This window comes from Schistocerca piceifrons, chromosome 6 (assembly GCF_021461385.2).
Source record: "Schistocerca piceifrons isolate TAMUIC-IGC-003096 chromosome 6, iqSchPice1.1, whole genome shotgun sequence".
Taxonomy (NCBI): Eukaryota; Metazoa; Arthropoda; class Insecta; order Orthoptera; family Acrididae; genus Schistocerca; species Schistocerca piceifrons.
Genome location: NC_060143.1, coordinates 201,745,557 through 201,760,041, shown reverse-complemented (window position 1 = coordinate 201,760,041; position 14,485 = coordinate 201,745,557). Strand labels below are relative to the sequence as shown.

Genomic DNA, 14,485 nt, shown 5'->3' with positions numbered 1-14,485 from the left:
GATAAGAGAGATGAATCTACTGCAGTATGTAGCACATAGCTCCACTCTTTGCTTTAGTTACTCTGAAATATAGTATGAGACAGAACAAAACAAAGTGTGAGGCACCTTGTGTGTTTTACAGCTGATATTTTCTTTTTATCTACTATTTGATTAACCACTGTAAAAGTTGCAGGTTTCTCCTTTCTTTTCGGTCTATAGTTGTGATAACTGTGAACTACTTCTACTGGTACCTTGAACTTTTTTTTTTTTATACTTACACTCTCAGAGTTGCACCATATTACCTGTTTTCTCTTGTCTGCTCCACTGCTAATAACCTTGGCTGTAGTTTCTGAAAAAACTCACTTGGATATGCTTTGTCTCACTTTGTTTCTCCCACTTTCAAAGAAAAACAAAATCAATGGCCATAAATAATTATTTATTGTATTGTTGCCATTAGTTTGCAGAACTAGTAGAACTACAGTTACTGTTGTACCTTTCTCCTCAGCAAAGCTTTTTATGTCCAGATAACTTCCAGCAACTTTTAAGTCATTACAGACCAGGTTATCTGTATGGTCCCCTGTGGCTACGTAAATTTTAGTATTTTGCATGCTATTTGCATGCTATATGTGCACTTAGACTTGTATGTTACTGCAATCAAATGCCTGGAATATAAGCAAAAGAGGAGACACTCATCTGTCATTTATGATTTTGTGATTTGCAAAGAAATGTGGGAAAGCTTTGCAAATCACAATGCTTGCTAGAGAAAAGAGGATATGTACCAAACTGTCTGATAATATATTATCACAGTGTGCCTAAATTACCTCGAAAATCTAGTAACACACAAGTGAATGGCTAATCAGTTGGTTTTTCTCTCTGTATCTCCAGCCTATTTAAGGGATAAGTACCCTTAACTTACAGTGATCAGTGCCTGTGTCATTACATGGACATCATTAAACACATCAGTAAATATGATGTAGTGTCCATGGTAACTGTTGCATTTTTACACATTTTGTGTTGTGCTCTCACAACGACATGTGATCATCATTGTTAAGTAGAATGTTTTTCATGAAGGTGTGTCAGGAGGATGTACAGCTGTGTGAAATGTGTGTTACACACAGGACAGGAGAAAGATCGCTCACTGCTGTGGGACTGCATGTGCCTGCAACAGAGTTAATACAACCTTTGTAAACATCATAGTGGAACACATAACAAAGAGATGTTGTTAAGTTGATAAATTAACATATGATACTGAAATATTATTCTAGGGCAGTAACTGTAAGGAGTTGTCATCTATCATTATTAGAAGTAACAATATATGTCAGTAACCAGTAATATTAACATCAGTAAATTTCAATTACTGACATTTAATACTGACAACACTACATCTATGTAAATAATCTATACAGTGCCTTCGTGACAAAGTGAAACCTACAGATTCTTAGAATGTACATGGTGTAAGGGTACAGATATCGATCCTACACTTGAAGGATCTAATCTACCCTTACACGTCTTTGCTACAGCACTGTGGCATTGCTGACACAGATGCCCCATACCTCTAGAAGGGAGAGACTGGTGCCTGTAGATTGTTTGGCATGAAGGAGTGAGTCGGTTGAGCCAGAGCATGTTTGCAGGGCAGATCTCAAGTGCCCGTGTTTCCCGCGATCACACATAACAGTGAAGTATTTTGTGGAAAGATTATACAGAGTCTTGCCCAAGCCACCACAAGAGTAGGATGCGTATGTGTGTGAGCAGAGTGAGAATTTTGAAGCACAGCATTAATTCCATATCAGGGTAGTTGTTATATAATGAAAAGATGATCAAACAGCAAGGAATCGGCAATAGTAAACTCATATAAGTTAATGACAGATGAGTGACTGTAACTATAGTATGAATGTAATCTAAACAAGTGGGGACATGTTGCCTGAATTTAAAGTAGAATAAAATAGCTGTGTTTTACAAAAATGTTCACATATTGTAACCTCCTTCTTTATTATTAAAACATTTTGATAGGGAATGAATTATAGAACAGTGTACAAGAACAGGCAGGGCATTTGCTGTATACTCACAGTCAGAATTTTAATTAATGATGCATGTACCTTGGGGTAAGTTGTTCTCTGAACCCTGGCCACTTGTGACAGTCCAGTGCTTAATATTTTCCAAAGAGCCAGGTTATAGCAATTAATAATCAACTAAAAATCAACAAATAGTATGGGGGCAGCTTAAAACTGACAAGAATATCAGATTAGTAAACAACATTAGTACTATCCTGGATGCACAGCCGAAAGATGATGGAATACAGAACACTGATTTTATATGTGTGAAAAGTAGAAATGGTTTTTATCTTCTATATATACATCTACACCCACATTGTACTAACCACAGTACATATGTCTTGAGTGTGAGTTCTGCCCTTAATTGGTGCAGCATTTCACTTCACAGATCCCTCCTCTGGACACAGCATGAACTGCGAGAGTGCTGAGGTGTGATGGCATGTCAGAACCTTATGGGGCTGTTTCTTACAGGGATCAGTGGAAGTCTGCGTATTTAATGCACTTCTGAGTCAAGATGGCCATCGTCAACTAAGTAAGGCTTGGAACCCAGCTTTTAGTTTGCTCAAAGAACAGAATTAATAAAACCCTGTACCACTACTAGCCGTTTCTTTCCAGTTCCACCTGCAAATGTAGTGAGGTAAAAATGACTGCCTATACAGCTCCATACAAGCCCCAATTTCTCTTCTCTTCTCTTCACAGTCCTTATGCGAGATGTACGTTAGTGGCAGAAGAATTAGTCAGCATTGAGCTGCAATTGCTGGATCTCTAAACACTTCAAAAGTTTTTTGCAAAAAGAACATTGTCTTTCCTCCAGGAATTCCCATTTGAGTTTACAGAGCATGTCCACAATACTCAACAAAAATTGTAGCAAGCCTCTGAACTGTTTTGATGTCTTCCTTTAATCAGACCTAGTGGGGATCCAAAACACTTGAACAATAGGGCCTACTCAAGAATGGATCACTCTATTGTTCTATGTGTGATCTACTTTATAGATGAGCTGCACTTTCCTAGAATTTTCTCAATAAACTGAAGTAGACTATTCACATTCCCTACTGCTGACTTTATGTGCGTGTTCCATTTCATTTCGCTTTGCGATCTTATGCCTAGGTATTTAACCAATGCGACTGTGTATACCAGCACACCACACACTGTATTCAAACATGACAGGATTGTCTTCCTAATCATCTGCATTACCTTCAATTTTTCCATATTTAGAGCAAGCTGCCATTAATCTCATCATGCAGAAATTCTGTCTAAATCATCCAGTATCCTCCAGACATTAATTGATAACGCTTTCCCATACACCACAGTATTATAAGCAAATAGTCACAGATTGCTCCTCATCCTGTCTATCAGATTGTTTATGTATACAGAGAACAAGAGTGGTTCTAGGCACTCCTGACAATACCATTGTCTCTGACATACACTTGCCATCCTGGACAATGTACCGGGTTCTATTATTTAAGTCTTCGAGCCACCCAAATATCTGAGAACATATTCCGTAAGCTCAGATTTTTGTTAAGAGTATGCAGTGGGGCACAGTTGTCAGTAACTAAAGTATATGGAAGACGTTACATGCAAAAGTTTTTGACAAAGAGGAAATTGTTGCTGCCACAAAAGCAGACAGACAATGCACCATATATGGAAACTTAAGATAAACATAAATTACAACAAGCCAGTAGAAATGCAAAAATGGTCCCACAAAGTCAACATGAATTCATTCCCAAGGCTGCTGTGAATCCGGCCACAGTCATAAAGAAGCATGGGGAGCCACCTGATGGTTGGCACGATGTGGTCAGGTTGCAACAACTCGGACTATTTCCTCTACAGTTCCTGGCTGAAAGACTATGTGCTAATGTTTTTGTACACAACACACACCAGTGTATCCGTATATAATAAAAGCACAACCTCATGCTGAAAGGAGGACGGGACTACAACCCAAAGAGCAGGGTCCTCTGTAGGCAGCAGCAGCAGCACTCCATCCCAAATATAAATACAATTTCATAATGCAAAATAATTTCTCAAATGATCAGAAGCTTGGCTCGGAGGTTTGTCCAGCCAGCTGTGTTGTACAAACAAAACAACTAAATTAAAACAGCATCTGTGGTTACTGAAGCTGCAATTTTAGTGCTAGTAATAGGAAAACCATCAACAACAATTTGGAGTATTGCCGAACTCAACGTGAGAGATACAATGAACATACTCATTAGGGCAGTGCAGTGAAATTTAGTGTTAATGGGTTATGGCAGCAGATGAATGACGCACATGCCTCGGCTAACAGCATGACATCATCTGCAATGCCTCTCCTGGGCTAGTGACCAAATCGGTTGGACCCCAGGTGACTGGAAAACTATGGCCTGGTCAGATGAATCTCGATTTCAGTTGGTAAGAGCTGGTGATAGGGTTAGAGTGTGGCATAGACCCCATGAAGCCAAAGACTCAAGTTGTCAACAAAGCACTGTGCAAGCTGGTGGTGGCTCCATAATGGTGTGGGCTGTATTTACATGGAATGGACTGGGCCTTTTGGTCAAACTGAACTGATCACTGACTGGAAATAGTTATATTTGGGTACTTGGAGACCATTTGCAGGCAGTCATGGGCTTCATGTTCCCAAACAACAATAAATTTTTTATGGATGACAGTGCAGCTAGTCACATGGCCACAACTGCTCGCAAGTGGTTTGGAGAACACGCTGGACAATTCGAGTGAATGATTTGTCCACCAAGATCGTCTGACATGAATCCCACTGAACATCATTGGGACATAGTCAAGAGGTCAATCTGTGCGCAAAATCCTCCAATGGCAACACTTTTGCATGTATGGATAGTTATAGATGTTGCCTGGCTCAGTCTTTCTGCAAGGGACTTCTGACACTTGTTGGGTCCATGTCACATCGAGTTGCTGCACTACGCTGCAACAGGAGGTTTTCTATGATGTCGGGAGGTATCCATGACTTTTATCACATCAATGCAGATTTAAAAATGTAGACTATGTCAGTAAAAATTTGAGGTAAATTGGTGAAAAACTTTTCAAGAGTTTTGCTAAAAATACTTCCCCTTTATACAGTATATACTTATATATGCTGTATATTTAAAAATAAGTAGCCTAAGTTCCTCCAAATGTTCATAAGAGTTACATGTATAAATGTGAACTAATTCAGTTAAGAAATTTATAAAATTTTGGTAACAACATTAAGCAATTACTTGTCTTTGCAAAGTAGTATAGATTTTATTTATATATTTATATACCACAAGTATCTTAATAATATATAGCCTATAACTGTCTGAAAAGTTATTACAGTATTGCATAAAAATTTGAAGGAAATCAGTCATGAACTTATCAAGATTTTTGCTAAAAACGTTTCCCATTTATATACATGTGTATATATTTTTAATATATTTTATTTTTAAATATACATCATATATAAGTATATACTGTATAAAGGGGAAACATTTTTAGCAAAACTCTTGAAACATTTTTCACCAATTTATCATGGACCTTGCCGTTGGTGGGGAGGCTTGCATGCCTCAGCGATACAGATTGCCGTACCGTAGGTACAACCACAATGGAGGGGTATCTGTTGAGAGGCCATACAAACGCGTGGTTCCTGAAGAGGGGCAGCAGCCTTTTCAGTAGTTGCAGGGGCAAAAAACAGTCTGGATGATTGGCTGATCTGGCCTTGTAACACTAACCAAAACGGCCTTGCTGTGCTGGTACTGCGAACGGTTGAAAGCAAGGGGAAACTACAGCTGTAATTTTTCCCGAGGGCATGCAGCTTTACTGTATGGTTAATGATGATGGCCTCCTCTTGGGTAAAATATTCCGGAGGTAAAATAGTCCCCCATTCGGATCTTCGGGCGGGGACTACTCAAGAGGACGTTATTAGCAGGAAAAAGAAAACTGGTGTTCTACGGATCAGAGCGTGGAATGTCAGATCCCTTAATCGGGCAGGTAGGTTAGAAAATTTAAAAAGGGAAATGGATAGGTTAAAGTTAGATATAGTGGGAATTAGTGAAGTTCAGTGGCAGGAGGAACAAGACTTTTGGTCAGGTGAATACAGGGTTATAAATACAAAGTCAAATAGGGGTAATGAAGGAGTAGGTTTAGTAATGAATAAAAAAATAGGAATGCAGGTAAGCTACTACAAACAGCATAGTGAATGCATAATTGTGGCCAAGATAGACACAAAGCCCAAACCTCCTACATTAATACAAGTTTATATGCCAACTAGCTCTGCAGATGACGAAGAAATTGAAGAAATGTATGATGAAATAAAAGAAATTACTCAGATAGTGAAGGGAGACGAAAATTTAATAGTCATGGGTGACTGGAATTCAGTGGAAGGAAAAGGGAGAGAAGGAAACGTAGTAGGTGTATAGGGACTGGGGCTAAGAAATGAAAGAGGAAGCCGCCTGGTAGAATTTTGCACAGAGCACAACTTAATCTTAGCTAACACTTGGTTCAAGAATCATAAAAGAAGGTTGTATACATGGAAGAAGCCTGGATATACTGACAGGTTTCAGATAGATTAGATAATGGCAAGACAGAGATTTAAGAACCAGGTATAAATTGTAAGACATTTCCAGGGGCAGATGTGGACTCTGACCACAATATATTGGTTATGGACTGTAGATTAAAACTGTAGAAACTGCAAAAAGGTGGGAATTTAAGGAGATGGGACCTGGATAAACTGACTAAACCAGAGGTTGTACAGAGTTTCAGGGAGAGCATAAGGGAACAATTTACAGGAATGGGGGAAAGAAATACAGTAGAAGAATAATTGGGAAGCTTTGAGGGATGAAGTAGTGAAGGCAGCAGAGGATCAAGTAGGTAAAAGAAGAGGGCTAGTAGAAATCCTTGGGTAACAGAAGAAATATTGAATTTAATTGATGAAAGGAGAAAATATAAAAATGCAGTAAATGAAGCAGGCAAAAAGGAATACAAACGTCTCAAAAATGAGATCGACAGGAAGTGCAAAATGGCTAAGCAGGGATGGCTAGAGGACAAATGTAAGGATGTAGAGGCTTATCTCACTAGTGGTAAGATAGATACAGCCTACAGGGAAATTAAAGAGACCTTCAGAGAAAAGAGAACCACTTGTATGAATATCAAAAGCTCAGATGGAAACCCAGTTCTAAGCAAAGAAGGGAAAGCAGAAAGGTGGAAGGAGTATATAGAGGGTCTATACAAGGGCGATGTACTTGAGGACAATATTATAGAAATGGAAGAGGATGTAGATGAAGATGAAATGGGAGATATGATACTGCGTGAAGAGTTTGACAGAGCACTGAAAGACCTGAGTCGAAACAAGGCCCCGGGAGTAGATAACATTCCATTAGAACTACTGACAGCCTTGGGAGAGCCAGTCCTGACAAAACTCTACCATCTGGTGAGCAAGATGTATGAGACACGCAAAATTCCCTCAGACTTCAAGAAGAATATAATAATTCCAATCCCAAAGAAAGCAGGTGTTGACAGATGTGAAAATTACTGAACTATCAGTTTAATAAGTCACAGCTACAAAATACTAACGCGAATTCTTTACAGACAAATAGAAAAACTAGTAGAAGCTGACCTTGGGGAAGATCAGTTTGGATTCCATAGAAATATGGGAACACGTGGGGCAATACTGACCCAACGACTTATCTTCGAAGCCAGATTAAGGAAAGGCAAAACTACGTTTCTAGCATTTGTAGACTTAGAGAAAGCTTTTGACAATGTTGACTGGAATACTCTCTTTCAAATTCTGAAGGTGGCAGGGGTAAAATACAGGGAGTGAAAGGCTATTTACAATTTGTACAGAAACCAAAAGGCAGTTATAAGAGTTGAGGGGTATGAAAGGGGAAGCAGTGGTTGGGAAGGGAGTGAGACAGGGTTGTAGTCTCTCCCTGATGTTATTCAATCTGTATAGTGAGCAAGCAGTGAAGGAAACAAAAGAAAAATTCGGAGTAGGTATTAAAATCCATGGAGAAGAAATAAAAACTTTGAGGTTCGCCGATGACATTGTAATTCTGTCAGAGACAGCAAAGGGCTTGGAAGAGCAGTTGAATGGAATGGATAGTGTCTTGAAAGGAGGAGGATATAAGATGAACATCAACAAAAGCAAAACGAGGATAATGGAATGTAGTCGAATTAAGTCAGGTGATGCTGAGGGTATTAGATTAGGAAATGAGACACTTAAAGTAGTGAAGGAGTTTTGCTATTTGGGGAGCAAAATAACTGATGATGGTCAAAGTAGATAGGATATAAAATGTAGACTGGCAATGGCAAGGAAAGCGTTTCTGAAGAAGGGAAATTTGTTAACATCCAGTACTGATTTAAGTGTCAGGAAGTCGTTTCTGAAAGTATTTGTATGGAGTGTAGCCACGTATGGAAGTGAAACATGGACGATAAATAGTTTAGACAAGAAGTGAATAGAAGCTTTCGAAATGTGGTGCTACAGAAGAATGCTGAAGATTAGATGGGTAGATCACATAACTAATGAGGAGGTATTGAATGGGATTGGGGAGAAGAGAAGTTTGTGGCACAACTTGACTAGAAGAAGGGATTGATTGATAGGACATGTTCTGAGGCATCAAGGGATCACCAATTTAGTATTAGAGGGCAGCGTGGAGGGTAAAAATCGTAGAGGGAGACCTAGAGATAAATACACCAAGCAGATTCAGAAGGATGTAGGTTGCAGTAGGTACTGGGAGATGAAGAAGCTTGCACAGGATAGAGTAGCATGGAGAGCTGCATCAAACCAGTCTCAGGACTGAAGAAAACGACAACACAACATTGGATGTCACAGCCTAGATAAATATCTGAGATCAGTTTCAAAATTACAGCTACCAGGAAAGTCTGATGTCTCACACAAGGAGTGATGTAGAGCCTCAGTTGTACAATTTCTAATAATTACAAAAAACAGTGGAGACAGCTTTTGGTTTAAAAGAGTTTAATTGGGGCTGTAGTTTACCTCCACTGACGTATAATATTTAGAGTTCGACAGAGGGGATGGATATCAATGACAAGATTCACAGTTGACTTTGCTCTCCCAGTTGAAACTGCAGAAGGTTTTGAAAATTTATTGTTGAGTGGACATAGTGATTTATGTGGAGCACAAACAAAGACAGCCATAAAATAATCAGCAGTATCAAAAATGAAAACAGCTTGGTAAACTATACAGCTTGAGGAGATAAAGTGAAACACTTTAAATAATGCTGTTATCTAGACAAAAGACCACAAAAGCTGGTGAAACTAGCAGTGAGAAAAATTAAGAGAATGATCAGAAACTAGAAAAGGATTTGAAATGTTTGTGGTGAAGGACATCAAAAATTGAATGGAAAAATAAAGCATAAATGAAAAAGTATTGGTCAGAATACATAACAAAAGAAGTTAATTGGGAACCCAGACTAAAAGCAACAAAACATTTGTGGGATGTATAGTGCAGTACTCTGTTACAGTGAGATAGTAAGGATAAGAAACAATTTCAGTGTATTATATAAATGTTCCGTTCAACAGACATAATAGATGTTCTGATACGAAAGGATTAATACACAATAGAAACAAGTAACACAACGGATGTAAGAACAAAGTTCACCAATTAATTCTCTCTCTCTCTCTCTCTCTCTCTCTGTCTTGTGAAAGAAAGTTTATAGAACTGCTGGCGAATAATTATGTTGAGAAAGTTTTTAGTATTGCCAATAGGCACATACAATGGGATGTGTACTTCACAGTGGTTTGCAGGTTACTGATGTAGATGTAGATAGAAAAGTACACAAAACTATCCTGGTTTTTGGTATATTACCTCCTTTCTTGGCAAGGAGAGAGGGATAGATTGGGGACAGTTGGAAATGAAGGGTACTTCACTCAAACCACAGCATGAGAGTTTTCTCAAGTCAGTGTTCTTTTTCATACAAGTAAATTTATAATTTGTCATAATGACTAACCTCATAACTCACTGTTACAGAATAATTACTTATTGTGATGCATGGAAAGTATTGGTTAAGAATCACAAATTATTTAGGAATAAAAGAGGCAACTCACCTAAAGGCAGAAGGGCTGTGTTGTTGAGATACACACACACACACATAAGGTACAGAGCTTTCGGAAAGTAATTCCCTTCTCAAGCTGCAGGGAGACAGGTGTGTGTGTGTGTGTGTGTGTGTGTGTGTGTGTGTGTGTGTGTGTGTGTGTGTGTGTGTGTGTGTATTTCTCCTACAGCTTGAGAAGGGAATTCCATTCCTTAATTACGTATTGTAATGGAGATAGTTAAATATTTATCAGTATTTATCAGTTACCATGAATAATAATCAAGTATCACTCAAATCTCATCACCAGTTACTATTAAAAACAGTATTGACCACAATTTATTTAATAAGGTGACCGGTTTCGACCACTACTGTGGTCATCTTCAGACCTATAAGTTGTATACAAAGCTCTAATTAGAGGGCTACATACATTAAACAGAATACATAAAGTTATAAAGCTATAAAACGTTGAATTACCATTGAGTAGGAACCTCTTTGTTGGAGAATCACTACTGGAGAAACCAGTGCACGTCTTACTATATATAATGGAGGCTCCACCCACTTCTGACTGCATGATGTCATTATTAACCAATGAGTTATAAGTCGAATTACAAATTTAAAATTTCTTAGTTAAAAGAACATTGTCAAGAATTAGAAATAAATACACACTAAACTTAGCTTATTAAACAGCTATTGTCAATTAAGAAGCATTAAAAATATTTAAATATGTAGGAAAATGAACTTCGGTTTGGCAGTAGATGAGTTGCCCTCTCGAGGCCTGTCAGTGAACCATTTGGAACCACTGGTTGCTATGGTGAAGTTAGACGCCGTTGCAAAGATGATGCAGCAGGCTTTCTTCACTGAAGTTGTTGTACAGTCGATAGTCGAAGTGGGTGGAGCCTCCATTATATATAGTAAGACGTGCACTGGTTTCTCCAGTAGTGATTCTCCAACAAAGAGGTTCCTACTCAATGGTAATTCAACGTTTTATAGCTTTATAACTTTATGTATTCTGTTTAATGTATGTAGCCCTCTAATTAGAGCTTTGTATACAACTTATAGGTCTGAAGATGACCACAGTAGTGGTCGAAACCGGTCACCTTATTAAATAAATTGTGGTCAAGACTGTTTTTAATAGTAATTATTTATAAGACATTGATCACTGCTGTTCCCATAATGCATTCAAAAGTAATTCATCACCAGTTGGTACAGTTGTGTGATGTGTAGATTAAATATTTAGAGCAATATCACTATTAGAAAAACATCTGTAACATAATCACCTGGACTCTGGAAACTGAACAAGTTACTGTACAAGGATATTGGCACATACTGTGCATCATCTGCCATTGTGTAATATTGATAGTCATTGGTAAATGACCTGCAGGTCATCAGTTTGACTCTCATCATTCACAATTATTTATCATCTGGCAGTTATGATTTCCAGAATACTTTGGGACTTACCTGTTTATGAAATACTGTAAATTTCTAAAACATTCTTTTATAAATATAATGAGGAGAAATCTCTGCAGAGGCAGACAGTTCAGCTCTGTGTGTACTTTCATGAGATCAGTAAATGTGCTTTCAGTGTGAAGTGATAGTTCTTGTTGATGACTTGCTGTCATAACTGGTAATTCATTTAAGATTCTAAAAGACACAGTTTGGAAGAGTCATAGGGTGTCTTGGACACTGACACTGCCATAGCTTCAATAAGGCTACATGGAGCCTTCACCTTAATGAGAAGGAATCCAAATACAAACAGCACATAAAAGTAATTTTTGTCCACAATGGATGCAGTTGAACTCTATGACAGTTTCTTTATAGGGTGTAGAATAATAACCACTACCAGAAACAATAGAAGGTGATTTTATTTAACACATGACAGGTTTTGGGTTTGCTCTCATTTTCAGGTGGTTTACATCCATTTACACATTTCTGTTTGAGTTGTGTCTATTAGGTCATCATCACATTATTTGCTTTTTATTTAAACGGTGAGCTCCAGCACTGAATATGGAAACATGTAAATGAATGTAAACCACCTGAAGATGGGTGCATGATCCCAACAAAATAGTTAATGAGATCTGACCTTGTCATAATAATTGCAGCAGCTGGGATGACACGATGTGTCTTGTCAGCACCTACTTTTACTTCTACGATACAATCCAGAAGAGTTTTGATAACCACAATGAAAAGCTCAAGAGGTGGGGCACACTTCCAGTGGGAATAAAGCAAACATTTGGTGACAACCAACAGCAGGTCTTCATAAGTGAAGAACAATTGAGAGACAGAGCCCAGCAGCAGGGGAAGGTAACACATTTGTTTACACGAAGTGACACTGGACACACAGTGAACCTGACTACAAAGGAGGCTGAATAAGTTTCACACTAATGAAGGATGTGACTAGGGATGTGTATCACAGAATACTGTCGACATATATCAACACAACAGAGAACTTAATTAAGTGACATCAATTAGTTAAGTCAAGATTTTCATTTATCATTGACACCAATCTCAATAAGGCAGACTGACTCAGGAAAGGCATCAAAAACCCTGGGCTTAAGCTGCAACCATCAGGTAAGTTCTTGATAAAATACATTCAAGTGGCTCCAATACCAATTCAAAAGCTGTGCAGAAAAAGGACACTTGGAGAATGAAAGAAATATACCAGTATGTTTCTGTTGTGGACGACTTGAACACATTATATGTTATTGTAAAGAAAGAATATTATTTGATGACCATTATGCTGCAAGACAATAAACATCAGGCCAACTCTGTCCACGTATTTGGGCCTGCTGGTCTAGTGATAAAGAGTGTACCTGGAAACTGAAAGATTGCAGGATCAAATCCTGGCCAGACCACAGACTTTTCAATCTGTCTTTAACCTAGCCTTCACCTCCCAATGACATCAGAATTTACCAGGAATGACACATGGCTCAGGTTCCATATGAAAATGTAGGTCTCCTTTTCCGTGGTAGGATTACTGTGGCAGTTTGTGGACACAGAGGTTGCTGCAATGACATACAACTGAAAGACTTGCACAAGACCACTAAGCAACAATGAATATTTCACTTGACATTTGGTAATTGCAGATGACTACAGCCGACTTGTGTGGCAAAAACCTATCTCCTTACCCTGGTTGAGGCTGCTTTCCAATTTGCTGCAGTAATTTAATTCACTGTGGAGTGGTTTCAGCTGCTTTCCCAGTCACCAAAACAATGAGAACTAAACAAGACGACGTGCTATGTAGGTGATGCCATCACATTTTGCTGAAGATTGCACATGGAAAATACACCATCAAGAACATGCCTTGAAGGACCACTGTCAAAGGGCAGAACACAACCCTTTTTGAATTTCCAGTTTTAGTGGAATGCAGCCATAATGGTGTCCTTGAATGTGAATTACTGTAGGCATCACAAGTAATAACAAAGTGTCGAAAATGTAAATACTCGATTGACGAAGACACTCCAACAAGTTCATACAACAATGGTTGCTTTGGGCAACTGTCTACCACAGAAAACACATTCTTATGCCACCACCATCAATGGGATGAGTTGTGGTTAACAGTCTGGATGCTCAGTTAAAATGTGAAACTCTAGATAACTGCTAAATGTTACACACTTTCAAAAAAGAAAATATATATGAAAATGGGAATCATAACCCTCAAAAGTCAGCAGGGAGAGGGAGCTGTGGGTCACCAACTGCCACGAACAGCTGCAACTCACCCGTCGAACCTATCCAGCAGGGTCAGCTCAGTACCATCAATGAAGACTCATGCTACTCTACCATTACCAATTACCCACTGAAGGAAACCACTATCCAGCCACCAACAGATTCTGCCTTGATTGAGGAACAATGTTGCTGTCTGTAGGGTATTCTCTGTCAATTTTGGGTGCAGACAAGGCAGATCAGACAAACTAAAGTGAAACACCAAATAAACACTGGGGATCAATCCCCCCCCCAAAAAAAAAAAAAAATTGGCTGTCTCCAGCTGAATAATGAAAAATACAGAAGAAGTGAAGAAGATCTTGTGAAGTGACATCATTCAGCCATCACATTGTCCTCCTCTGTGGTCCTAGTGAAGAAGGAAGATACTACATAGTTTTTCTGTGCTGATTATGAGCGGCTGAACAACCTCATCAGAAAGGATGTATACACATTGCTTCAAACTGATCGCATTTTGGATCACCTGAAGGGAGGGAAGTATATCTCCACTACAGATACCCAAACTGACCACTGGCAGATTGAGGTTGACACAGATGACTGGAAAAAGAAGTCTCTCATAACACCTTACGAGTTCAAAGATATTCCATCTGGTCCATGCGGCAATCCAGCCACCTTTGAACACAGTTGGACAATATGCTTCAACATCTAACCTGTTTGACAGCAGTGATGAATTGTGTCCTTGATGCACGTTACTGCCTAAATCTGAAAAATGACTCTTCATTGCCC

The 14,485-nt window shown here is 38.7% G+C and overlaps 1 protein-coding gene across 1 annotated transcript in view; it reads right to left on the bottom strand.

Annotated features, from left to right (window-relative positions):
* Positions 1-394: 394 nt before the first annotated feature.
* Positions 395-14,485, bottom strand: part of LOC124802613 (zinc finger protein 771-like) — a 159,540-nt gene continuing 145,449 nt past the window's right edge. Inside the window, exon 4 of the mRNA XM_047263499.1 lies at positions 395-1,138. Coding sequence (XP_047119455.1) covers positions 1,027-1,138 — 112 coding nt within the window. The 3' untranslated portion in view covers positions 395-1,026. The remainder of the gene's footprint in view (positions 1,139-14,485) is intronic.